We start from the raw sequence: 26,312 nt of genomic DNA, 5'->3' as shown, positions 1-26,312 counted from the left end.
CTGTTCTGCCTGTCAAATGGAAATGAGGTTGGGAAAATAATGTTCACCCAGTGACTGTCCTGAGGCGACCTGGGGGGATGTGAGCAGACAGGAGCCAGCGCAGGCTGCCGGGAGCAGCAGACTTGGGCTCACTGTGATCCAGAACAAGCCCCGGAGAGAAGACTAGAAGAAAATCCCCAGAAAGATAGTCACTAGGTATTTCCTCAGCTGGTGTTTGAGCATCCTATATAATCTTGTTTTATTGTGTTCACACCAAGCAAATAACTTGCTTTTTTAAAAAATTGTCACTTAATTTGTAAGATGTTTTTTTTGTTTCTATGAAATTATAAACTCACCTTTGCAATAGTAAATTCTTCCTAAAACTTATTAACAACAAAAGTATCTTTTAGAAAACACGTGAACTATATTGAGCAAAAGAAAAAAAAAAAGAATTTGGAACAGTTTTCTTTTTTGCTTTGGCTGCCAGAATGCTATTAAAGTCTGTATGCAGCTATTACAAGGGACCTTCTCCTTAACTCTCGGTGATTTATGAACTCTCCTTTGAAAATCCTTCATTGGCTTCACATGAGGACTGAGGAGAAACACAACAGTCAAAACCAAACCAATTCTAGACTCTTAACATCTGCTGTAACCTGAGGCAGGGGTGGGTGTGGGTAGGGAGGAGAGGCCGGATGGAGCATTGGAGGCAGATTCCTGGGGGCACCAGGGATTGCTTCACACCGGGCAGGGGGTGAAGGTGCACATTTGTAGAGCTTTGAACCTACAATCCCTAGAGCAGATACAAACATGTAAACCTACTTTATCTCAATAGACATATTTTGGAAAAATTAAATAAATCTTTGTCTTCTTTCATGACTAAAAGTTGCCCCACAACTTTACTAAAAATACATGGGATTACAAATTATAGACAGGTCAAAAGGCCATTTGAAACATCTCTAAGACTAAATATATACCACACCATTTGGGAATTCTGGGGAGCAGTTTACTGCAAGAACAAAAGCCCACAAATTAGTTAAAGGATATTTACCCTGAAAATGACTACAATGGCTCCTAAGGCCTGGCATCAGCGGCCCACATGATGTGCAGAATGAATGAAAGGGTGAAATCTCCACTGCAAAGGCCCTGTACAATCTACAAACAGGAGCTCGGGGTGAACAGCCTTTCTTCATAGGAAGAAATTCAAGTTCCCCATGAGACAAGTGGAGGGGTCCTGAGTCAGGAGAGACAGCAGGCCAAGTGCAACTGCTGACCAGGGAGACACCGTGGTATCCTGGCTGGTGACGGTCTCCTGCCCCAGGAGGATCACACAGACCTTCCCAGAAGAACCTCACCTGGCAAACAGCTCCTGGAGTGTGTCTGGGATTTCAAGGTTAGGATTCTTTAGGGCTGAAGTGAATTTTTCTTTAAGCTTCTCCACAAATTCTTTAAACTCGTTGGCGCAAACCTTTCAACATAGAGAAGGAGATGTTAAGTCCTTCCTCTCCCTGAAGGGAGGTTTCATTGAGACACATGAAGGAAAATTCTGTAAGAAACTCCTCCGCCAGGGACCTCCCAGAAACACTGACCAGGAACCACCCAGTGCTCGCCTTCCTGCCTCCCCAGCCTAGCGAGTCCACTGGGAAGGTGACAGATACTCATTGCCACATGCAGGGAGGTGGTGGACCTGGCGTCAGAGGATGCCGACGGCCCCACACCTGCACTGCCAGCACTGTCTCCCAAGTCCTGGATGGAAGACCCAAACGTGTGCTGCAGAGGCCCCAGCGGGCCTTGGGTCATTGTGATTGTCCCCCATGCGCCCCTACAACGAGCAGAGTATGAAGAGAGCCAACAAGCAGCCTCCTTCCCCACTAATCCCCATCCACCCCACCCCCTCAGAACGCTCAGAGAGAAACTCGCACCCTACCCGCAAGGCTCCCGCAAAGTCTAGCTGTTTGCAATTGCCGAAGGGCTGCCCTACTTTCTTAACAAAAAAGGCCCATGCATGCAGGACTGCAAAGTGGCATGTCAAATTCTAACCGCCTTTAAGAATGGATGCTGGGGTCAGATCAATTGAGATACAAAGTCAAAGAAATGATAAGTTGATTTCCCAAGTGAGCGGGAAAAAAGCCCACGTCTGCCTGGCCAGCAGAGGCAGCGTGAGACTAGAGGCCACAGCAGGGCAGGCCTGGGCCAATGGCATTGTGGGAGCCCACCTTTGGGTCTTCATAGTCACACTTCCGGTTCATGAAATCTCCAATCAGAGCCTTGTCCTGGTACACCTCAACTAGGCAAACCCTGCAGAGAAAGGACAAGAGTGAACCCAGGACTGCCATCACCTCTAAGCTCAGAACCACCATTTCTGCCCTAAGGTTTCTGGACTGAACTAAGCAGGAAGTATGACTTACTCATGTACCTGTCAAGTGACTACAGTTTTCAAACATGAAGGATTTGAGGTCAGTCAGAGTTGGGCCTCACTGCTCACACTTCACACCTTGGCTTCTCTGAGCTTCTCTCCTCCATGTGTGAACTGAGAGCAGCAACTCCCACCTGCCTCTCACTGGGACCTGGCCAGGACCAAATTGGATGACCTATGTGAAAGCGCACTGGACGTGTAAATACATGCGACAAGTTTGTTACTAAGAGCTCAAACGTCCCACAGCACTAACTGTCCACTCCACAAATCTTCCTATCTCCAGGATGTAAGGAGAGCCTGACTTGCCCAACAGGAAGTGAAGGGAAAGCAGTCAGCATTTGCTGGGCTCCCAGGTGCTGGCCACTTTGACCATAAAGGGCTTGCAAGGGAGAGGTCAGTGAAGTGAGGGCCCCTGAGGTCATACCTATGCCAAGGGCTGGGCAGGTAGGACAGATGTGGCTCTTACTGCCACCATCGTCCTGCTCACCATGAGGAAACAGCCTCTGAGAGAATAAACACCCTGACCCAGGTCCCGCAGTTTCCAACTTCTACAAGAAGGAGACCCAGGCCTGCCCACCCTGCAGCCCCTCACACTGCACTGCCCCAGGCTGCTGTGGGACAAGAAGCAAAGCATCAGGCAAGGGCCCAAGCTCCAGATCTCAATTCACTGCCAATCACTGTCACTGTGGCCAGTTGGGGGATGCAAGTGGATGGGTCTGAACATTGGAATCACCTTGTCCTGGAGTTAAGAAAGTTCAAATAAGGCTTACTTATAGTTCAGATAGGCTTGTGGATTTTTGACTATGTAGCGAGCTCTTCGTCCAACTGAATGAGATGTTTTGTCCAAAGACTCCTCAAAGGTGGCGTGCAGTATGTCCCGCACGACCTGCCAGGGGACAAACGGGCCCTTCACCTGGACCAGACACAGAATCAAGATGGAAAGTCAGTATCTCAGAGCCCACATATGGATCATTAACACAAAGTGGGGAGATGTGTTCTGGGGAGCCTCACTTCTCAGTGGACACTCAAAATTGTCACCTTTACTCAGTCACATTTACTGGGCATTGACTTTGTGCCTCGCAAGAGTGAGGGTTGAGCAGAGAAGAATTAGACGCCTTCACTGTCCAGTGGGAAAGACTACCTTTAGGCAAGTAATAGAGACGCTCGTGTGTCTGGAAGCGCATGAGTTAGTGGAGGTTCTGAGGACAGCACAGTGGCTAGTTAACGGCTACAAAGGCCTGATTACTCATTCTGGATGCTCAGGAGCAGTGTGAACTCTGCTCGTGTGTTACATGAGTGGAACTAGAATGCACTACATTCACAGGCTCAAGGGGCCTATCTCAGCCAAAGCACCCAGGAAGGCAGAGCTGAGCTAAGGAAGAGGCTTGATGACAAGGTTATTTCCTCATAGCCCCAGGAGGAGGTGCCAGAGAGCACGTGCAAGTTCGAGTCAGTAAGTGGGGAAGACTCACTGGCCCAGGCAGAACTCCCCGGCTCCTCCTACCTCTCATTCGATGAAAAACCATTGCAAAGGCAGGAAGAGCAATCGGGGCAGCATGATGCCGCCTCAAGGTTCTTCTTCACAGAAAGGACTGGGTTGGAATTTAGAGGGGGACTGAGGGTGAGTATCTGGGGAAAAGGTCAAGAAAAGGGATCTAATGAGTCTGCAGACAGAGAGCATGCTGGGAACAGGGCTCCAACTGCAGCTCTGCTCAATGTGCAGGCTGTGAGCAGGCTACAAACCTGACTCCTAGGAAGCTGCCTGCCCTGCTCCATCTGGAGGTACCTGGAAGGGCCTTCTGCCGAGGACAGAGCCCATTCCCCTGGTGGCGTCTGAACACACTCCATCAGAAATGTGTCCACCTGGAGGCTCTCCCCATGCCTGGCTGCAAACTGGGGAGATCAGGACAGCACAACGGGGTGCACTCAGCCAGACCAGGGGTCAGTAAGGGTGCTCTGTGGAACATGGGGAGAAGAACTCTGGCTCGGGCTGTGTGGCCTCCTTAGAGGCAGTGACATTAGAAGAATGAAGCATTTACGAGAGCGAGCAGGTCCCTCCCAATGGCTGGGGATTCAGAGACCAGGCTGGAGGACGCCACGAGAGTGTGGGGAACTGTGGAGAGGAAGGCAGAGGAGTGACCCATGAGAAAGGGAAGAGCCTGAGGCCACTGTTCCCACTGCACACCCACTGAGTGATCGCTGTGCAGTAGGCGCTGTGCTAGGGGCTGCAGCTGTGAATACAAACGAAGACTCTTTGCCCAAGGAGCAGCCACTCCCGTGGGCTAAGAGGTGCCAGAAGCAACAGAAGCCGTGTGTAAAGCAGATCTCCAAGGGCCAGGAAGGGGGCAGTAATTACTTCCATTTGGCAGGATCAATGAAGCCTTGCCAGGGATGATAAGCAGTTTCTGGAAGACACATAGGAGTTTTTCAGGCAGATGAGGACAGGTAGAGGGGAGCAGGAAAGGGCTGGACTCATGGTGAGAGAGAGAGAGAGAGAACAGCTCTGAGCCATGCTGCCTGCAACCGGAAAGACCGCACATGGTCGCCAAAGGCTGGAAAGAAAAGTGCAAGCCGAGGCGCAGGGCAGGTTTGCTGGACTGGGGGAAACGCTCCTCCCAGCAGCCAGGCAGGAAGATGAGTGGCCCCAGCCAGCTGTCCCGTGTGGGGGAGGCAGGAAAGAGAGCTCCTGCCTGGAGGCAGCATGTCAGCTGGCCAGGCTGGGCAGGGTGGGGCAGTGGGCCCACCTTGGTGTTGAGGACGTTGCTGGCGATCCGGCAGAGCATGAGCAGCCCGTCTTCCTGCATGGACCAGGTGACGCGCAGCCGCGTCATCCTCTGCAGAGCACTCTGGTCAGCCTCGTCGTGGTAGCGCAGCCTCTTGTTCTTCTCTTCTGGGAGCTCTTCTGAGAACACGGGGAGGAGAGAGGAGGCCTCTGACACCTGGTTGGGAGCCGTCACTCTGCTGAGGGGGATGTCCTCACCCAGCGAGCAAGATCTGACCCAGGGCGCTGGAATCAGAATCTCAGTGCGCGGGAGGCCACACAGATGAACCACAAGAGACTAGGCCCTTCCTGGCAGACATTTTTTTTACCCCCTTTCATCATTTCTCTTTGGCAGAATTTCATAGCGACAGGCTGGGTGGCCTGAATGCAGCCTCTTATTAGATATCTGCCAACCTCCAGTGCTTCCCACTGGGGCACTGTGCCCTTTGACAGCACTGGCATGGCTTAGGAAGCATGTCAAGCTGTGTGCTGCATGGCGGGCCCCAGTGCTCATGCTCCTGCGCTGTGAGCATGCAGACAGTGCAAACGCTGCATTGTGGGGACAAGGCCCATCCCACAGGGCTGTCTGGAGAGAATGAGACTGGATATAAATACCCAGTGCTAGTCACAAATTAGCTTGTGGTTTAAGTAATACTTTGCAACATCCCTATCAGAAGGACACAATTACTCCCCCTTTCTGCAGTTGAGGACATCTGAAACGCAGTGCCATATGACAACTTGCCCGAAGTCACACAGCCTCATTAGTAGCAGGCTCTGGATTCCAACCCTGAGATGCTGAGCACCAGGTTTTCCTCCCCCTGCGGAAGACACTGGTGGCAGTTTCACGAGTCAGGCACCACATGCCACTGCAGATTCCAAAGGACTGTTTAGTGAGTTTCTTCCAATTAAGGCAGACGTGGGGCAAGAAAATTTAGATTCAAAGTGAAACCACCCACTTCACCTAGCACAAATCCCGTGTTCGTGAGCCACACAGCTCCTACAGATCCCGACAGGCAACCCGCACAGCCATTCCAACAAAAGGGAGGCTGTTTGTTCCAAACACCAGCCAAGCAAACTACAAAAAACTGGATTCTGTGCAAGCATTCTGCTCTCCTGTGGTTAAAAGCAGCAGCTCTCAGGTTATTGTTAAGACACAAAGGGCACTCAAGTGATTAAAAAATAGGTGGCCAGTTTCCTTACTGCCCTCCTGCCCTCCTCTGCTGCACATACTGCCCAGACAGAGTCCAAACGGCAACCTAGAGGCCTCACACTTGAGGGGTGCGCAAGGTCTGGAGAGATTTGGCAGGATGAGATGACTCCCTCCTTCCCTCTACTTTAAAATACAACAAAACTGAACTTGAGTTTCATTAGCATAAGTGCAAAAACTTAAAAGGTAAACCAACAGGATAATAGGATTTTGGCTGCTTGTGATGAGAAGTTTGCTCAGGCCCTTTGCTAAGGTTTTGTCAGTTGAGATGCAGTTAGCACCTGGACTAAGGGGGTTCTAATGTAGAAACCATAGGACAGAGAAAGCAGAAGGCACACAGGATGTTCAAGGATCTCTCAGCCTAACAGCTAGATTGGAAAAATAAAAAAGCACTCAGGCCACGGTGGCACCTCGGGTTGAGGGACACAAACCCCAAGTCTAAGGAGCTCAGGCACAGCTGTTGTGGTCACTGCACCCCTTCAAGCCGGACCGGGCCCAGACAAGGCCTAGCAAACACAAACGAGCAAGTGAAACCTTTTTTCTTTCTCTTGTTCTTCTTTGCAGGGTCCTTCTTCAGACGTTTTCGCTTCTGGTTCTTGCCGCCTCTCACTCTGAGGTTTCTGTCCAGCAAGGGCTCTTGCTCCAAGTTAAGCTGCTCCGCCCTGTCAGCACAGAGCTCGGCTCCTGCTCCAGCTTCTCCCCAGATATTCAACCTGCCGTTGCCTAGAAATGACCACAGATCAGCCTTTCGAGATGAGCTCCGCAAAGGCCAGAGCCAAATGAGATGGTGTGGTGGTCTCTGGCTCTCACTGAAACCAGGGCTGTTTGGGGCTGAAGTCTTAGCACACATACCTCCAGTACCAAGTGGCAATGGATGCTTAGACAGAAACGTCTGGAGCCTCACTGTGAGCCCGTTCTCTGAAGCAGTGCTCTCCTGAAACACAAGCACACACTGGAGTATGGCAGGCGTGCCCATGAGTCCCCGGGGCCAGAGCATCAGTGCAGTGAGTGTGCGTGCCCCTGACTTAGTAGCAAAGACAGCTGTGGGGGGCCTGCCACAAAGCTGGGGTGTCCCCTTGTCGCCACTTTCTGACACATACACTCTCCCCTCTTGTATGACACTTGTCTCTCAAGCTTTCTGTTCCCCATTTAAAATAGCTGCCCATGTTGCAGAACAAGTAAGGATCTAATGAAAAATAGTCATCCAGAAAGATACTTTAGGGGTCTGGTGTAGTTTCAATACCAATGGAAGTAAACACTGTATCTCTGGTCAATTCTGGCTTTACTAACTCAGAGACCATGAGCCTGGAATGGGAAAAGTGCCCCTGGCCCCCAAACTATGATCCACAATGGATGCCCGCACCCCAAAAGCCCACCTTTCTGGCCTTGATGATATAGCTGGTCCAGATCCAGTTGCGCTTTAGATGGCCATAGAAGCTGGAGTCAAGCCCAGCAGCGCCCAGGCCGTCTCCGGGGATCAAGCCTTCATCCACCACCTCTCGGCTGCCCCTGGCGAGATGGGAAATAAATGGAGTGAGCGTCACTCGGGAACTGAAAGAGAGCCACGGAGTGGCCAAGGTGTTTTTGTTAACTTTTACCTACTCAGAACAACACCTGACAGGCAGAAGTGAGGAATTTGTCATAACCCCAGATTTTAATGTAAATTCTCAATTTTTTAATGTTGGCAACTGATTTTTTTAAACAACATGTGGCCTAAATAAGTGTGGCTGGGCCGATATCTGGCCCAGAGCCACCAATTTGTAGCTTCTGCACCAGACTTGGGTCTACCCAGCCTGACCCAGAAGCCCGGCGTGGAGAAGCGGGGCCCGGGCCCAGGTGTGCAGGGACAGGCACGCACGTGGTGTACTCCAACAGGGCACACTTGCGCTCCAGGTTGTGCTTGTCCACGGCGCTCTCCTGCTCCTTCTGCAGATTGCCCTCCTCGTCGCTGCCCTGATCCCCGCTGCTGTCCTTCCTGACCCGTGGGCAGCGAATCACACCTGCAAAACCAAACACGCCATGCTGCTGGATCTCTGGCTGCGGCTCTGGCAACCAATGAGCTGCTGAGGGGTGAGAGAAATTTCTGGGAACAGGATGCCCAACCAGATGAAAGGGCCTGAAACTGGCAGAACCTCTTTGTACAAAATACCTGTCAGAGGGAGTGAAAGGGGGTGACCTATAGCCCTAGTGGGTGAGTCTAAGCAAAGGGTCTGTGCACAGGCTCAGCTCTAGGGGGTGCAAGCAGGTAACCAGAGGACCCAAAAGGCTCAGGGTGTCTATGAATAAAGGACCCAGGGACCAATTTGCAGGTCCTTACAAGGACCCTTGGCTTCTTTTCTGCGGGAGGCCAGGGGAGTTCCAGGTGCCAGCACAGAGGAAGCATACCCCTTCTCACGAAGGGGTACCCCAAGTGCTGGTAGTGGCAGGCATAGGGTCAGCAGGAATCTAGACAGACAGTCTGAGGCCACATCAGTTTCCCTGGGCCTTCTGGTCTCTGGGAGCAGCCAGATGTTTCTCGAGTGCCCAATAGGTAGACTAATGTGGTTGAGAACTACAATCAGTGATTCCACAATAAGGAAAATTGCTTTCTTACAAGAGAATATATTATAGAACAAAAACCACTGCTTGACTAAGGGGAAGGAAGGTTATGGGAATTTGCAGACCCCCTCCTAAGCAGCCCTACTAAGAGCTAGGCTGGTTAGGTGTGGCCTGGGTGAGAGTGAGGAGCCACGGGGAGAGAGACTAGGTCTGGGCCTTCCAGCCGGAGCTTCACATGAGACAGCTTACTCAAGCGTCACGTGGGCTCCAAACGGCAGTGGTGGTGCGCCCAGTTTAGAAATGAAGAAACTAAGAGAGTACAAAGACCCAGAGCCAGACATTTAGAGGGACAGCTGAACCTAGAAAACTTCACGTGCTGTTCATGTGCACATCGAGCTGCTTGTTAGACTAGCAGATTTAGGACCTCCCCCGTCTGCCCAATCCAAATCTCAGGACCGGGCCCAGTAATCCACATTTTAATGGGCTACTCAGGTGATTCTTGGGCAGACTCACATTTAGGGAATCCCAGCTTTACACATTTAAACCCCACCTTCAAAGGCTGCTCACGCCTTATTATATGGTACCTTCCCCTTAGTCTTTGGGCAGAACCACTGCAAATGTTTGTTGAATGAGTGCCTGATTAGTAGACTCCACAAGGCGCCCACATTCTGCTCATAAACACTAAAAAATGAAAATTCTCCAATTGTCAAGCCTGAAAAACTCTGGCGCAAATAAAATACTGGTTCACAAGTTTTTATCTAGATATAAAATGAAGGACTATTAGGGAACTTAAAAATCTGAAATGGTAGAAGTGTAGCTTACTGCCGAAGGCAAGAGGATTCTATAAAACACACTGCTCCCAAATTTGTCTGGACTCATTAAAGGTTATAAACACAATTCTGTCAAATAAATATGTGGCTCCTGCTTTGCAAAAGTCTAGATGTAATACTGCTCTTTCAGTCCTGGGAAAGGAGAATGCAACAAGATTCCTCTCCCAGTTGCAAAATAAATGTAGCATCCTATTTCTCCTATCAGAAGGGGTAAGGAAAGACCAAATGGAAACTGCCTCAGGGGAAAGAGAGGCAGACTGGAGATTCTACAGACTTCCACAAGCCCTCCATTCATTCAATAAACATTTATGGGAGGTCAACTGTGTACCGGCCATTTTGAGACTCCCTAGGGATGGAAGTCAAGTTTCCTGTGCTCAAGGACTTCAGAGAATGCCAGCAATGGCTGCTCAGAAGGCTTCTTCTAAGAGGTGATGCTTGAAATCGGAGTGGCTATTGGGAGGTGAGCAGGGCTGCCAGGAGACCTTCCAGAGGGAGGAGAATAACACAAGCAGAGCCCTTATCTAAAGGCCCTGCCATTCATCCAGTCCACTGGCAAGGCTGGTCAGGTCTTCCTCCAATATACCCCAAGCTGTCCTCTCCCTTCGTCGCACCAGTGCACATCTCCCTTGGAGACACCTCACAGCCCCTAACTGTCCTCCCTGCTCCTACTCTTGTGCCTTGGTCCATACTCTACATAGCCACCTGGGCAAGTTTTGAAAACTTGAGATCACTTCTCCTTGTACATCCATCCAGCGGCTCCCTGCCACTCAGAGTAACCCACACGCTGTACTATCCTGCAAGGCCCCCAGAGGCTGGCTCTGCCCTACTTCTCCATCTCAGCTGCCACCTTCTCCCCACCAGCTGCCTCTTCTGTTTCCCAGCACCCAGGGGCAGGGGGAAAGGATGCTGTCCTGCTGTTTCCCTGGCCTGGAATGCTCTTCCCCAGGCTGGCCTGGTTCCAGCCTTTAAAACGCAGCTCACAGGTCTCCTCCCTCACAAAGGCTACTCCTGAGCACCCTGTTAAAATGCCCTCGACTCATCACTCGAGCCTATCACACTCTAGGGGTACATATGTGTGTGTGTGCACGTGTGTGTGTCTTGTCCATGAGCATGGCAGTCCCCGGCAGGCAGGGCTGGTGTTCTCACTGCTGCATGGTCAGCTCAGGGAGTGACACAAGGCACTCAATAAACACTAAGTGAAAAATGATAAAGACAAAATGGAGCTACTTATGCTAAATGGGGTGCCGCGCCGGGAGCACTCAAGAGCTACCTACTACTCTGCCTTCTAAGGGACCTCCAAGGCCATGCTCGGCCCGAGAGCAGCCTGAAAACCACCAGACCAAGTGACTTCTGTCTGGTCTCCTCCAGCTACGCACAGAGAGCAGGGAAAACTGAGCAAAGACAGACGGTACCTAAGGGGGTATTGAGGCAGACACACTGCAGATCCAACCAATAGCTCTCCACATCCTGCATGGAGTTCAGGACATAGGGACGCCTCTCGAAGGGCCGGCTGCTATGCGCGAGGTTGTAGTGCGGGTCGCAGGTGGTGGTGTCCACGATGACCGCGTTCTTCTTCAAGAAAATAAAGACCTACGAGAGAGACATGGGAGGGGAGGGCAGTCCCTCAAGAGGAGCATGCGGTCAGCTGACTGGAACGTGTGCTCACCCACCAGACCCTCTTCAGGAGAGTGTGAAAGGCATTACCTGATCTTTATCCTGATACTTTTCCGTGGGACCAAACTGGAGCAGCCCCATGTAGCACAGCCTCTGGAGGTTCTCCACTACCGAGAAAATGTAGCGTCTAGAAAACAGGGGAGCATGGTCACGTCACACTCTTGACGGGCTCCGGGGGTCTGCAGCTGGAGTGGCGGCCTCGGGCCTGCACTGTACGGAGCCCAGAACCAGCCTTCCCAGCATCCACCCAAGGCAACACTCTGACCTACATCGGGGCTAGAGTTTGGAAAGTGACAAAGGAAAACAGGGCTCTAGTGCTTGCGCAGCAGCAGCAGATTTTACTTGAGAAGAACCTTGAAATCAAGTAATGAAACATGCTAGCCCACACTTCACTCGCCTGTGCTTGATGTAGCATACTTACAGGGGGCTGAGCTCATGGAAACCTTGAGTTTTTACAATCTGGAAGGCTGAACCTGTATCTTTCTGGTGAACAATCATTCAGAAACCCAACTTGAAGGGGCGTGCTGGGCCCTCGCCATACCGCAGCAGTTTCAGGAAGCTCACCTCTTGTACAGAAGCTGCTGCCGGATGGGCTTGGGGAGAAATCGGATCAGTGTGTGCTTCTTCAGAGGGTCGTCCAGGTACTCCTCGAGGTTGTCCACCTGAGAGGGGAAGTTCAAGTTCTACTTACCCTCATGGCTGGAGTAAATTGCAAAAATTTTGAAAAATGCTCACCACTACTTTCTGGGCTGTAGCCTCTCTGAATGTGCCCATCGGCTGCCCAGTAACTGCCCCTCCTCTTGCTCTCCTCCCCTTCGCCCCCCATCTCTGCCTTCAGTCACCCTCCCTTCCAGCTCACTGGCCACACTGCTGGGTGCAATAAACAGGTGTCCTCATACCCTGCTGGTGGGCATACAAATTGCTGAAATGTGTGTGCAGAATATAAGGATATATTTATGTATTTTGCAAAAAGATAAAGAATGCTTATTCCCTTGGAAACCAGCGATTCGACTTCTATCTTTACCCCAAGGAAAAAATTCTGGTGAGCCTTCCTGGTGGCACAAGGGCTTAAGTCTCAGCACTATGAAGCTATCGGTAGCCCCTGCAGCACGAGTTCGGTCCCCTGACCAAGAAGCTAACCCACACGGCGCAGCAGACCTCTTCTGTCTCATCCGCTGCTCCCCTCAGCAGTGGTTTTCAGTCAATCTGCCTGTTCTGCTCCCCACTCTGTCTCTGGTGAATCCTCTCACCCCCTGCACCTCTGGCCTGTACCCCAGTTCTCGTATACATAAATATTTAAAAGAAAAATTTGGAGCTGCCCCAAAATAAGTCCGCCTAAATGTTTTTTATCAATATGCCATTTATAATACTAAGAAATTGGAATTTAAATGTCTAAAAATAGAGTATGGGTTAAATAAATTTGGATATGTATACAAGAAGGAATACTATAAATTTACTTAATATCTAGCTAAAACTCAAATTGCAAAATACAAAAAAAAAAAAACCAGATAATAAAGGTAAATGTAGTATAGTGTTGAGTCAACTTTCTCTTAAGAGGGAGATCTCACACATACACAAAAATGTGGCATAGGAAAAAACGCAGAAAATCTACCAAAAACACCAGCAATGAAGGTATGGATAATTTTAATTTTCTCCTTTTTCTATATTTACCACATTTCAAGAACATCTTATTGTTACACAACAATTGTCTTTCTGTCTGTTGACTGATCTACTTAAGTCTTTGAAGTATTCCCCTTGACCCACCAACCAACCGACCAAGAAACCACCCATGCCTCCATTCACCCAACCTTACCGCCCCTCTGGCCTGCCTGCCATCCATCCATCCATCCATCCATCCATCCATCCATCCATCCATCCATCCATCCATCCATCCATCCAGCCAGCCAGCCTGTCTTACCTTCTCATTGATCCATCTAGAACAAGTCTTTCATATGTTTTGTTATTGACTAACTGATCATCCGTCTATCAATTAGCTATCTGCCTGTCTGTCTATTGACTCACCTACCTAGAAAAAAAAATCTTGCCAGAATCTTCCACTAACCATTCATCCATCCATCCATCCACCTGGGCAACTGCAAGACTTAAAGTATTTTCCCGTGCCCTAGTGAATGGGGCCCTCCAGCCTGGCGCCAGGGGTCAAGCCCTGAGGCCCTACAATGGCCCTGGAGCTACGAGTACCTTGTAGCTGACTTGCACGATTTGGACGAAGATGGAGAGGGGCAGGCAGAGGAGAAGGTCACTGACCAGGGCCCAGCCGAAACCAAAGTCCCGGTGGATGGGGATGGGAGGGATGTAACGTGTCCACGAGACTTCGTCCACATACACTAGGAGAAAACCAGAGTCAGTCCACAGTCAGGGTCCCCGGGCAGGAAGGCGACGCCCACTCCCAGTAGGTCCCTCTCACCAAAGACTTGGGCAAAAATCCTACTGCCAGATAATAAGCCCAGAGCTTAGGAAGTTTGGATTAAGACTTTATTTTGATCAGGGCCATGTGGGGCTGCAGCCAGTTGAGATGAGAAGGCCCACCACGATCCCTCTAGGTCCCACTGCAGCCTGCCTGACGCAGGCATCTCACCTGTCTCTGTGGCGAGTTCCACTTCAGTTTCCCAGACGCCTGTGTCCCGGCCCTCCCTGGGTGGACCATCGGAGGGTTCCGAGTCATTTCTGGAGTTCTGAGCTCCCGTACGGCCTGGTTCCTGCCTTGCCAGTCTTCTCTCTCTGAGGACCGGCTTTTCTACCAGGTGGCTGGCAGGATGCCCATAGATCAGGTACCACAGAAACATGTGAATTGTCCGCAGGCGAGGCATTTTGGGCAGAAACCCTAGAGAACGCCCAAGTCCAGGAACTAAGGCAAGAATGGGAGAGATCAGTGCTTGAAAAACCCCAGATTCCATTTGATACAATTCACTCAAGAACCAATGACTGCACTATGTCCCATGTACCAGGGAGACAGTAAATAGCCTTTTTTTTTTTTGAAACAGTAAATATTCTCACCCTCTTGGAACTCAGTTTCTAGAGGGAAAGGGCAGAAAATAACAAAATACCTAAAATAATATATCACGTGGAAAGAGCTGATACAGAAAGTAAAGGACGGGGGAGGGAAGCTGTGATTGTACAGAGAGACCTTGCGTGAAGTCCTGAGAGAGTCTGCAAGTCAGAGGCAGCCATGTGACGCATGCCAGCGTGCCTCCCCTGGCAAGCCAAGGTGCCTGAGATGAGTGTGTGGCTGGCATATTCGAGGAAGGGCCAGGAGGCCAGGTGACAGGGTAGAACAAGGAAAGAGAGCACAGAAGATGAGCCAGAGTATACCGAAGACAGGAGGGTGGAGGCCCACAGGCTCCACCTAAAGGCTCCTGCTTGATGGGACTAGACAAGATAGTCCAAAAGCCGGTTTCTCTTAAGCAGCTTATTTCTTTATGGACATAAGCAAGGTGCTCCTGGGCTTTCCCAGCGAGGACAGGGAAGCCAGGGCAAGCGCCCAAAGGCCCCTCCTGCACTGCCACGCCTCCCCCACAAGAGGATGTGCCACTGCCTCATCTACGCAGGCATGTGCGCTCAGCGGTACATGCTCAACACGTTGTTTTTCCTTCAGTCTGCACTTTCTAACTGTGAATGCTTGAGGGTACAGACCACAAATGTGAGGCTGGAGTCCCTAGAACAGGAAGTCACACAAATGACCTCGGGTACTTGGAATTCCCAGGGCTGCTGTGTCCCCTACCAGGACATTTCCTGCTGGACAGAGGTCTATGCCCTGGTAAGTCGCCCTGGCCCTGCTTTACCAGCACGCACACCTGTGGCCAGGAGAGGAAGCGAGCACCTGATTCTAAAGCCATGGCCACTGCCCTTGCCCAGCACAAGTTTCAACTCAGTTCAACCTAGTAGGGGAGGGGCAGGGAGGAGACCTGCCTCTGCTAACCTTTCATGACTTCTCAACCACGTCCATGACTGTCTGACCAAAAGGTTTGGGGGTCAGAAGAAGAGATTTTCTGAGTTTTATAGAACGTTCCAGGGATAATGAGCGGGAGGAGTTAATCTTGGTGAGTAACTCCTCATAAGGTAGTGTAATTTCCTCTGGTTCTCTGAATAGCTTTGGAGAGGCTGTATCATTCCCATTTGGCAGGGAGGGACACTGATGCTGGTGAAAGTCACATGACCAGCCCCACATTACCCAACAGGCACTTAGGACTTGATTCTCTAATTACAGCCCAGAGCTTGAAGGTAGAATACCTGGAAACTGTAACATCGTGTACACGCGACAAAGGGAAGACAAAACTGACAAGAAGTTGCTTTTACCTACTACAGGGTTATAATTTTTAAGCTGGGTTATGCCCATCTTCTCATCAGTCTTTTTCACCCGTGGAGGTTCGGGTTTAGAGGACGCATCCGTCGGAGAGTCTCCCGATCCAGCCGGGTCCTCTTTCCCTTGACTTTCTTCTTCGACCTCTCCTTGAGGCACTGGTGGCTGGGACACTTTAATCCTGTAGTTCAAATCCAAGATCAAAATCAAGGGCTGAGAGAAAGGGCAGGTTCTGTCCTCATGACTCAGATAAAGTCAGCAAGCCCTGGCTTCCAACCCAACTGCAGGTGGATGACGCAAATGAATAAAATGTATCAGGTCACTAGACATTTGGGAATGGTGGGGACTGTGGTGACCTGGAAATCACACCCCCACTTATGACAGCTCTACCTTTTAAGAAAGAGAGACTGTGGGATACCCGGCCCTCTTGTTCTCGGGGCTATTGTCTTGGCCCACAGAGTTCTTGCTGGAAGGCAAGGCATACAGTCAGGCAGTTCTCTCACCATGGACAAAAGTCCTGGTATGAGGAACATACTGGGAAATCAGTATCTGCCGAAAACAGCAAGCAGATATTATGGCCAGCTTAGCAAGATCAGCTAGAATACCTTGCTTGAAAAGATTAGCAGAAATTTAGGTAAGAATAGAGATAATGTGTTTTGACTAGCAGGAGCAATGGAGCCTCCCCAGGCAGCAGCCCTTGGTCCCTCCACCACAGCTTACATCCCAGATACCATTCACATATATTCCCTTGTGCTTGCCCCACCTTTGTGCTTGATTCTAATAAATACCGCCCTTGGATGAGGCTGCACATTACTTCCCTGTGTAGTCCCTCTAGGTTTCTCATTGCTCTCCATGGACTTTGAGTAATCTTTCCCTCATCCTGTGCCACTCCCAATGCTGCTGCCCCCCAAGGCAACAGGAGCCCGAGATTCTGGGTCCCCTGATACTTTCATAAATGGCAGAAACTAGGAACTTGATGTGAAATTAAATGGCACCTGAGTAGTGTCTATGTGGCCCGCACGCAGCCAGGCCCACACACCTGTAAGTCAGATCCGGCCTCTGTCAGGCCAGGTGCCACTTCGGGTTTAAACTCAGCTAAGAACCTGCTCCCACTTCTGAAATTTCTCTTGGCCCATTGGGTGGTTATAAACAAAATTAGAGAAGACCTCAGAGAGGCAACTAGAATCACTGTGAACCGCTGGGAGACAGCAAGTATCACACACTGCAGGGCCCATGGCGTGGAGTCCTCTAGCCAGAATTAGAGTAGGACCAAGAATGGTAAGACTGTTTTTTTTTTTTTTTAAACAGTACGTCTCTCTTTTTTTTTTTATAGAGGCATGCTTTATTTATTTGTTTGTTTGTTTTGTTTATACATGCACCGGGTACAGTCAGAAGCGCGGGAGGGTGAGAGAATTCACCAGAGCCAGAGCGGGGAGCAGAGCAGGCAGAAGGACCGAAGTACACTGCTGAGGGGAGCAGCGGGCGGCAGGAGAAGTCTGCGCGCCATGTGGGACCCTCCTCTGGTGGCCGGGGAGCAGCCAGGGATCGAACCGGCACCGCAGAGGCCGCGGGCAGCTTCGCAACCCAGTGCTCAACCACTGCGTCACCGGGGAGGCCCGGTAAGACTGTTTTTAATCAGACACCAGAAATTGATCCCTGTTTAGACGAGGGGCTCATGGACCACAAACCCCAAATCAGTGGGTTTTCTTACCTCATACAAGTATAAATAAAGGGCATTTGCAGACCTGCCTCAGGTCAAACCCAGCCCCAGGGGACCCCACCAAGATGCGTAGAGAGCACTATCACTTGCCTGTTTGCTGTGCTTGAGTTGGAGATCCGGAAACGAACCTGCTCAATGGCACTTCTTACGAGAGGGTCGTTCTGGTCCATGGACGGGTGCACCACCAGGTCCACCTGCAGAGTGATGTGGAATGTGTGTCCCAAAGGGCAGGGCCAAGGGAGACCCCCGCTCCAGAACTCAGTTCCTTGGTAGAATGCTGGTTATACCTATTTGCATAATTTTTTCAAAAGATACTTATGAGACTGGAGATAATTCTGTGGCTACACAGTCTGCCATTCATTCCAGAGACATGCAGCCCTGAGCAGGGGAGGAGGGCCGGCCTGGAGGAGAGCGGTGACCCCCTGCAGCATCCTCACTGGGCTGTCTCCCCCGATCTCTGCCACCTGGTGGCTGCTCCAGATGCCCAGCACCTGCTCTCTGAGAACTTCCCAGTTACCTATGAATCCTGAGGGCTTCCCTCTGGAGAAGGTAAGCGGCTTTCATTAATCTCTCCTCGCGGTGAGTTCTGCTGTGGGACTCCTGCCGGGCAGGCTTCAAAACAACTGGCCAAGATTTAGAGCTGCTTTTGTTACCTTTCCCGAGGTACCAAAGCTGAATGGCTAGGGCGGCTATCATTTCTTGAACAGCATTAGAACGGCAAATAGAAACTGGAAGGGAAATAACCCGGTGGGTGGAGCAGGGGTGTGTGACAGCTGTGTAGGGGATGGCAGCACGGTGGTCAAGGCCCTGGAGAGCCAGGTTCTGTTTCATCTGTCGCTGGCAGAAGAGAGCCAGATCGGGGTCTCTAAAGGTGTGACTGACCAAGCAGGCTTCATGCCAGACACAGGCTGAGGGAGGAAAGAGGCAACAAAGCCCAGATGGGGACTCCAAAAGGCCACACTTGGTTCAGTCTCTTCTGCTCCTCATTTGTGAAGTGGGGACCTCACCCCTCTGCCCTGCCAATTTTTTTTGTGGTTTTGTGAGGTTCAAATGAGGGACACATTAGGAAATTTAAAGGCGTCATGGGGCAAACACAGACTCTTCCCATTTCCTTGCTTTCGACAGCTAAGTGGCAAAAGCCAGTGGACAGGGCAAGATGCAGCGTGAGGGCCAAGGCTGATGGAGCCTCCAGCAGCTTAGCAGGCCGCCTACTTGCGGCACATGCTCCGGGGGCTGTGCGCACCTCCTTCACTCTGGAGGCAGACAGACAACAGCGTGGCCCTGTCCAGTCAGAAAACAGGCCACCGGAGAAGTGTCCTGAGCAAGAGGCCCCAGCAGCAGGGCCCTTCATTTGGGAGGCTGCGTGATCCTCAGTGTTTACCTGGCGCTTGCTCCGTCCAGTTCCACCTGGCGGGAATCCCAGGCAGAACTGGGGATGCAGCAGATACGTGGGCCAGATCACCCCTCTCTGCTCCTGGACTGGGGAGATTTTCATTCCCTCAGTGACTGCCCAGAAAGACTGCGTGTACCAAAGACCTGCTCTGTGAAGAGCAGTGGGGATCGGAGGCTGCCGGCAGGGGCTTCTGTCCGAGAGCGGGGTGAGCACAGGGAGCTCCTGGCACCACTCAAGGGACAAGTGGCTGACTGGCTGGGGACAGGGGAGGGACGAGGCAAGGGACTCCAGTCAGAGCTGCTGACTTGGAATGGTGGAGACTGTCTCTGCAGTCATTTTTTTCAAATTTCCAATGTCTCAATAAAGGGGGTGAAGTAAAAAACCAGAAATGATCTTGCCAGCTTAAGAACACAAAACATCAAAGCAGAGATTTCTGAGGCAAAGATTTAACTGTAGTCAGAAGGGGCAGGAAATTACAAGTGACTGTCCCTACGGCACCATTTCCTCTGGTCCCAGGGTCCAGCTGGGCGCTCTCAAATTACTCTGACCCTGAAAAATTTATGCCTTAAAATGTGTGCCAGGCTGCTGAGCTGCTATGGGAATGGCTGCTATGGGAAGTTGCTATGGGAATGGCCCCAAACTTTAAATTTTACAGAAACAGATAAATTGCAACAGAAGAGATAAATCGTCCCCACTGGATTACCCCAGCAGTGCATCCTAATTGAGTCACTACCGTCACCTCCTCGGGGATACGTTTCCTCAGATCTCCGTGGAAAATGTTCTTGCTGCTTCGCCTAAATTTTCCACCTTCTAAATGCTGCTTAATTTCTCCCACCTGCCTCTGTTGAACGTCACAATGCCTCCACTTTCCTCCTCTGTCGAGGCGGCTGCAGGCGGCACAACTCCTCCCCCAACCACCCGCAGGGCTGCACAAGCTGCTGTTTGATCTGAGCAAGTAGCTCCTCTTTTTTGTTCCCAGCTTCCACAGATTGGGACAATCCCTTTTTCCAAATTAGGAGGCAGAGCAGGAAATTCTGAGTTAGTGGCAATAAAAGAACAACTGAGTTATGAGGCCACGAGACTGCCGTAGAAGAGAAAACGTGTAGCCACCCAGGGTGGCTGTGTGGTGTCAGGAGAGCCCGGGGTTACCTTCTTCTTGATGCCATCTTGAATAACCGTGGTGCGGTAGAGCCTCAGGAGACCTTCCTCAGACAGGTTCCGCACCAAGCGGATAATGGACTTCTTACAGCACTTGGTGGACACGCCTTCCTGTTTCTCCTGATCCATGATCATTTTCTGAATCCTGGGGCATCACAAAGTAAGCAGTTAATGTTTGCAGTGTCAGTGAAGACACTACCTCAACCCAGGCAACCAAGACGTGCCTGATGGCATCCGGCAGGAACGAGCAAAGAATTAGAGGAGGTTTTACCAATAAAAGGGTTACTTTCAATATATTGAAAAGCATCTCTCTTGGAGATAATGGGTAGCTAGAGACAAGGCACCATTCACAGCAGCTTCACATTCTGAGCCTTTTGCCAGGAACTACAGCAATTACATGATTTGTGCCAGTAACGGGAGGGACACAGCACATGATGGAAATCTGTCTTCACTAAGTTTCCCTGCTAATTTAACATCCACCTAAGGAATGTGCCAGTTTACACTGTCAACAACCTCAGATGCAAAGCTCTCTTTTGAGCCCTCTCCTCAGGCACCTTCCTGAGTTACTATGGTGATGTTTCCAGATGACCAGTCATAGCATGGCAGGGCCAACAAGGGACTCCTACACGTTGCCAGAGCCCTCACTGTGCAGAAAAGGGGAGCTCAGCAGCAGCAGCCCCCACTCCCCAGCCAGGTAACTGGAAACCTTGACTGAGGGTGAGGGTGAGGGTGAGGCACTGAATGGAGAGGCGCCCCCACTGGCTGCCTCAGGAGCCGGAAGATGCCGCCCAGGAGGTGGTGCTAGTAGCAGAAGGAGCAAAGCCTCTACTTCACACACACCCAAGTCCTACTTGTGTCGCTTTTATATTTGCTTTCAGGTAAGATTTTGTTCGAACAAAAGGCTCCATGGAGAACTAAAAACAATGTTTATAAGCCTATGCTACTACCTGTTGAAGTCTCTTCTTACCACTTTCTAAGCACAGATCTGCAAGGAAGGAGAAAGGCAAACGCACTTTCCCCGGGGCCTGTGCGTCATGCTCATCATCCTCTCCCCAGAGGACGCACTGCTGTCCTCAATGCCTACACTGCTCGCATCAAAGAACAAACTCAGTCCTTCCTATCACACTGATGCTCTGAAACTCATGCAGCAGAAGAGAGAGTCAAATGCCTCTCATGCGTTCCTGTGGCTGTGACTAAATGGCATGAACTTCACTGCTAGTGCAAAGGGGACAGACAGACAACTTCTTACGTGAACAAGCTCTCGATTAAGCGGAGGTTGGTGACAGCTTCTATGATGAGATTCCTGCGTTTCAGCAGTCTGTACGTTTCGTGGGGCTTGTCTAGGCCTGGGCCGTGCTTCCCAGTCTTCTGGGAACTACTACTCTCCTGGGACAGAGACCAGAAACAAAAGCAGCCCAGAGTGAGAACCACTCACCTAAACTGGCCACACAAAATTCCCCGTCAAAATTGATAAACTAAAAGGAGTAAGTTGTGAGAAATTAAAATACTGAGCACGTCACACGTGGTAATACCAGAGGCCAGGCTGTGTGCGGGCTGGGATACACCAGCACAGCCCGTGAGGGCCTGGCCTCTGCCCAGCAAAGGTCAAGTGCCTGGCTTGGGACAGAGTCACTGTTCCTGACCTTGCGGCTGTTGTCATTCCTGAGCACAGAGCTGAGAAGGCTGCACAGCTCCCTCTGCCCCAGGGACAAGGCTCACTCCTCACCTTCGGGTTCTCAAGTCTGACCTCTTCAATCATGGCAATGTCACCACTGGTACTCTCCATGCAGTGGGAGCCGAAGGACACGCTGGGGTCTGAGGTGCTGCTGGTGTCCACGAGGCTGTCCCTGCTCACGGCGCTCCGGCAGGCTTTCTCTTCAGCAGCCCCTGAGGAAGAAGCCGGCTGCTTCTTCAGGGGGTGCAGGTTTACGAATTTCCACCCACCTGGGGGGGCAGGACCGGAAAGAATGAATCAGGTTCCATCAGGGGGAAAAGTGACAAGGACATTAGTGCTCAGACACCAGACCATCCACACAGGTCAAAGGATTCCATCTGGTCGACATGTATCACACTAGCAGTGCCCAGCCCAAATGTGCGTGCGTGCGCGTGCACACACACACCCCCACCCCGCCACAGCTGGATATCAAGTTGGGATGCACCCAATCTCATCTAAAATATAGTCTTCTATCACTAAACACCTTAGGAATTTCCCGAGTAGAGCAAATTTATGAAATTCCATCCCTTAAATAGTAAAAATGCAACAAAATAAACATTTGGCAGGGATAACGGGCGTGCAAGCAACCAGGAAACGGCCCACATGACAGACTTCTGATGCAGGTGACACCACTAGGTCCCAACTTCAAACAGCATCATGGAGATGCTCAGTTTGCTGAAATAAGTGGGCTATTATCTGAAGACACCCTGAGCAAGGTGGGGTTGGCAGTAGCTCAGACTGGAGGTGCACACACCCTTCCTAGTCCCCCCTCACTCCCTTCCATCACCCCCCACCTTGAGAGCGCCCCTACCTTTGCTTGAAGTGGAGTGATGTGGCTGAGCCCCAAGACTCAAGGAGGATTTCCTGTCCCCCTGGGACCCTCTGCCTCGCCTCTTGCTGCAGCTGCCACCCTCCTCCTCACTGTCCGACTCAGAGAGGAAAGTGTCTTCGCCCTCAGGCAACAGGGATTCCTCCTGCACCGAGGCCAGGCTCACTGTGGTCAGGAGCTCGCCCCGGGCCTTCTCCCGCTCATACTGTCGGCTGAGATCGCTCTCCTCTGCAAACACGCAGGAGATGTACTTGGTGGTCCGCTGCCGCCCTTCGTCTTCCATGAATCCCTGCAGGGGACGAGGCTCACTTACTCACAATCAGAAAAGGGCATCGCAACTCAGGCATGCTGGTGATGGAGGCTGCAGCGCTTACTTCCTTATCATTCCTGCATTCATCTGCCTCACCTCCATTTCACCGCGCCAGGTCAGGCCTCCTCAACCTTCCCATCATAGGTCTCCTCATCATCCCTCGGGTCCTGAGTGCACAGGCAGATCAGAGCTGTTCTAAACCATCATCGTGGGGGTGTTTGCTCTAGAGGGCTAACAGTGCCTGGAGGGGAGCACCCTCCCAGATATTCCAGGTCTCCCTAAGGCCTGACCATGAGAAATGGTCAGGAAGCAGTGAGGATCTGTTACGCGTGATTTGATGCCAGTGAGTCAGGGCCTGAAGTCACCAGCTCCATTCAGTCACTGCCAAGGAGCCTGATGAAAGCCGAGCACCAGCCCATGCCCATTTTGTATTCTAAACCAGGCGAAAAGGGCCCTCCCAGAGCCCTCAGTGGCAGAAAGAGTAACTCTTCTACCTGCTGAGCCATGAGTTCAGGGCTGAGTGCTCTGTAGTCATGAGTTCAGTGGCTACACACCCATCGCCAAACAGCCAAGAAGTTGCAAGAAGAGGGCACTGTGTAAGTTGCTGAGAGAGCAAGTCTGAGATCCAAAACCAGCATGCAAGCCAGCCAGGGCCCGTCCCCAGGATGGGGTGGGGGAGCAGCAGGAGGGGTGTGTCAAGAGTTGAGGAGCCCTGGAGAGCACCCCTTTGTCTTCAGGAGCAGATGGATGCCCGTTGGCTCTGCTGAGCCCGCACAGGAGTGTATCCCCAGCTGCCACGTCTCCTGCTGACCTTTCAGTACTGACAACTCATTTAATTTCTAAAAAGTGAAAACCAACAGAAGCCACAGGGAGGAGGAGATACGGGGGCTGAAAGCCAGCATTTGCTGCTCTCTGCTGTCTGAGACCCTCCTTGACAACCGCGCCGTGTAGACCCAGAACAGGGGACTGTGCAGAGCGGCTCGGGACATTACCTTGACAACTTTGAATCTTTGAAGAAGACGACACAGCATTCTTGCTTCCAGTTTTCCCACGTTCATTGCCACTCGGATTTCAGCTTGAGAAATTCCTTTCGTGCCTCTGCGCTCAACTGTGTGAAACAATACACTTGAACTCCAACTTCTGAGTAAGTCAATTCCACCCACCTTTTTCACCACAGACATTTTAGAACGCTGCCTGCTCTCCCTGGCCCTCCCAGGACTCTCCCGACACCACTACTGCTGGCTCATGTTCCAGGACTCACTACATGACACCTCGAGCCAGAGAGTGAAAGTCAAGTGACCAACTACTCCTCTATCAAGTTCCAGTAACATTGATTTTACCCAGCAGCAGGGAGTCAGCTCTTTCACATGAATGAACTTTTTTATATAACTGAAATTGACCCTTTAAAAAAAAATCAGAATAATTTTTAATGAAGAGCTTTTTCATTACTTTCTCCAAGACTTAGACATGGACATCGACATAGCTGCACTGCCCCGTAACAGCTGGGGGCCAGCCAACGCTATGCAAGCAAGTAAGGCCGTTTGTCCCTGCTTCAAATGGCCAGCAGACAACCACGCTCTGCCTGCAGTTTGTCAGCTCCTGTCCTGTTACACGCTGTCTTTTCTCAGGCTATTCCATATTTGCCTCTAAGAAGCCCTTTGAAATTTGTTCAGTCACTCTGTGACTGGGAACTCCAGAAAGCAGCCTGGTGGGGAAAGAGTAGGGGACAGAGAGTTTGTCCAGTAAAGCCCAGGCTCTGTGGCAAAGCTCTGTTCAGGTATTTCTCCTGCATTTCCTTATGCATCACTGGATGCTGCCAGGTACAACCAGTTTGGATTAGGCTCTATCATACATGCTAAAAAGAAATGTCAGAATAAACAGGTAACTAGGATGTGTTTCCATATTGAACTAGCTAACATGCTCAAAGTGGGGATGAAAGGGCTAAGGGCAACTTTCCCCAAACCGTGTTAGGAGGAACCTATTCTAAGAGAGGCTAGGAGTTGATCAAAACTACCCAACAGCCCCCCAAAAAGGCCAGGTGGCTTCACACCTGTGGCTCATTCAGGTCTCCTGCAGCCCCTCCCTTTCTACTCTGTCCTCCCCCAAGGGCTGGGGCCATATCGTCCACGGCACTGGGCCGCTGCTGTCCTGTGCAGATTTTAGGGATCCAGGGGAAGGGCAGTGAGATAGCTTCCCCCTTAGCAGCAGCACCTGCAGCCTGCGGTGACTCCGGCCCAATTTCAGAGGATGGTGACGGTGCTCAAATCTTTGAGTGGTAATATGAACAGTTCGTTCTTCCAACCCCGGGATGACACCAGCTGTTCTGAGCCTGCTCCTCATTGGGTCCCCACCTCACAGATGAGGGAATTAAGGCTCCTAGACCTTGCTAAGTCACACAGCCAACAAGCGGCAGAGCAAGGGTTCACTGAAGCCGGAGCCCTCAAGGGGACATTCTCAACAGCATGGGAGGATGGACAGGAGGCAAAATATCCCCCGACTCTCAGGCCAGGAAGCCCGTGCAGGTGGGTGTGAGCGCAGGACCTACTGAGTTCGTAGGTCTGTGTGAGCATATCCCGCTCATACACGACATCCACCGGCGGCACGCCCTTGGAGATGACCTCCTCGTCATCGTCATCATCCTGGTCGTGGTCGTCCTCCATCTTCCGTTTAAATTCCTTCAGCAGCTTGAGGCAGCGCACCATGACGTCAGTCCCTAGGAACAAGGCACATATTTCCCACAAAGAGTGAAGCAGGGGTGAGTAGGTTGGGGGAGATGCAGCAGACAGAGACCCAAGGACAGGTCACGCATAGCGCCATGCTCGGAACAGTTACAATTAGCATCCTGGGGCTTAAGACCTGAAAATTTGCTCCATAAAAGGGGTTTCTGTTTATTAAATCAATTAGCGAACAAGGACATACCAATCAAAAAAGAAACCAGGTGCCCTGTTAGTCCTGCTACATAAACAGCAGCTTCCGCCTGCTGCCATGGCAACAGGAAACGAGCCGCCCCTTCCCAGTGCCCACACACAGTTGGCACTGCTGAATGGGTAACACCATTTTTCCTTTTAGGCTGACACCCAATGCCAATAAGGCAAGGCAGCACTGTAACTGAGTTCTACAACCCTTCTAGAACATTCCAGGAAGGTTTTAACCTAGTGATCCCAAGGGTAGGAATTTACTCCTAGAAAATAACCCAACAAGAGGCCAAAGCTGCTGGTGATGAGAGGCCATGCAGCACCCTTTACAGCCTATTTGATGAGGACAAGGGACCGAGTGGTGGCGTCCACTTGCAGGCCACTGCACCCCTGGCTAGCACCTAATGCAAACCACCACACAGGGCCTCTATGCAGCCACGAAGCTGGTGGAAGAATAACAAGTCCTGCCTATGTCTGCAACAAGAGAAAAGTGAGAGGGAAAGCGAGACACCTTCACGCCTTACTCGCGCTAACTCAGTGATCCTGACAACCG

General features: G+C 51.1%; 1 protein-coding gene across 2 annotated transcripts in view; it reads right to left on the bottom strand.

The window, feature by feature from the left end:
• Window positions 1-26,312, bottom strand: part of GTF3C1 (general transcription factor IIIC subunit 1) — a 56,090-nt gene that overhangs the window by 10,090 nt on the left and 19,688 nt on the right. The window contains exons 7-27 of one of the 2 annotated variants that reach the window (XM_037507388.2): window positions 25,390-25,557; window positions 23,837-23,952; window positions 22,517-22,823; window positions 21,718-21,935; window positions 21,241-21,377; window positions 19,983-20,136; window positions 17,531-17,634; window positions 15,717-15,901; window positions 13,999-14,268; window positions 13,602-13,747; window positions 11,967-12,064; window positions 11,433-11,529; window positions 11,141-11,318; window positions 8,219-8,360; window positions 7,737-7,869; window positions 7,213-7,294; window positions 6,895-7,083; window positions 5,137-5,294; window positions 3,163-3,305; window positions 2,193-2,274; window positions 1,332-1,444 (exon numbers count right to left, since the gene is read on the bottom strand). In XM_037507388.2, coding sequence (XP_037363285.2) covers window positions 1,332-1,444; window positions 2,193-2,274; window positions 3,163-3,305; window positions 5,137-5,294; window positions 6,895-7,083; window positions 7,213-7,294; window positions 7,737-7,869; window positions 8,219-8,360; window positions 11,141-11,318; window positions 11,433-11,529; window positions 11,967-12,064; window positions 13,602-13,747; window positions 13,999-14,268; window positions 15,717-15,901; window positions 17,531-17,634; window positions 19,983-20,136; window positions 21,241-21,377; window positions 21,718-21,935; window positions 22,517-22,823; window positions 23,837-23,952; window positions 25,390-25,557 — 3,220 coding nt within the window. The remainder of the gene's footprint in view (window positions 1-1,331; window positions 1,445-2,192; window positions 2,275-3,162; window positions 3,306-5,136; window positions 5,295-6,894; window positions 7,084-7,212; window positions 7,295-7,736; window positions 7,870-8,218; window positions 8,361-11,140; window positions 11,319-11,432; window positions 11,530-11,966; window positions 12,065-13,601; window positions 13,748-13,998; window positions 14,269-15,716; window positions 15,902-17,530; window positions 17,635-19,982; window positions 20,137-21,240; window positions 21,378-21,717; window positions 21,936-22,516; window positions 22,824-23,836; window positions 23,953-25,389; window positions 25,558-26,312) is intronic. The other variant, XM_054693787.1, reaches the window with a different exon arrangement.

Source organism: Talpa occidentalis, unplaced genomic scaffold, assembly GCF_014898055.3.
Source record: "Talpa occidentalis isolate TD23 unplaced genomic scaffold, MPIMG_talOcc4v2.1 talOcc4.12, whole genome shotgun sequence".
In the NCBI taxonomy this organism is placed as follows: Eukaryota; Metazoa; Chordata; class Mammalia; order Eulipotyphla; family Talpidae; genus Talpa; species Talpa occidentalis.
The sequence above is the reverse complement of the archived record's forward strand: the minus strand, read 5'-3'. Positions and strand labels throughout refer to the sequence as shown.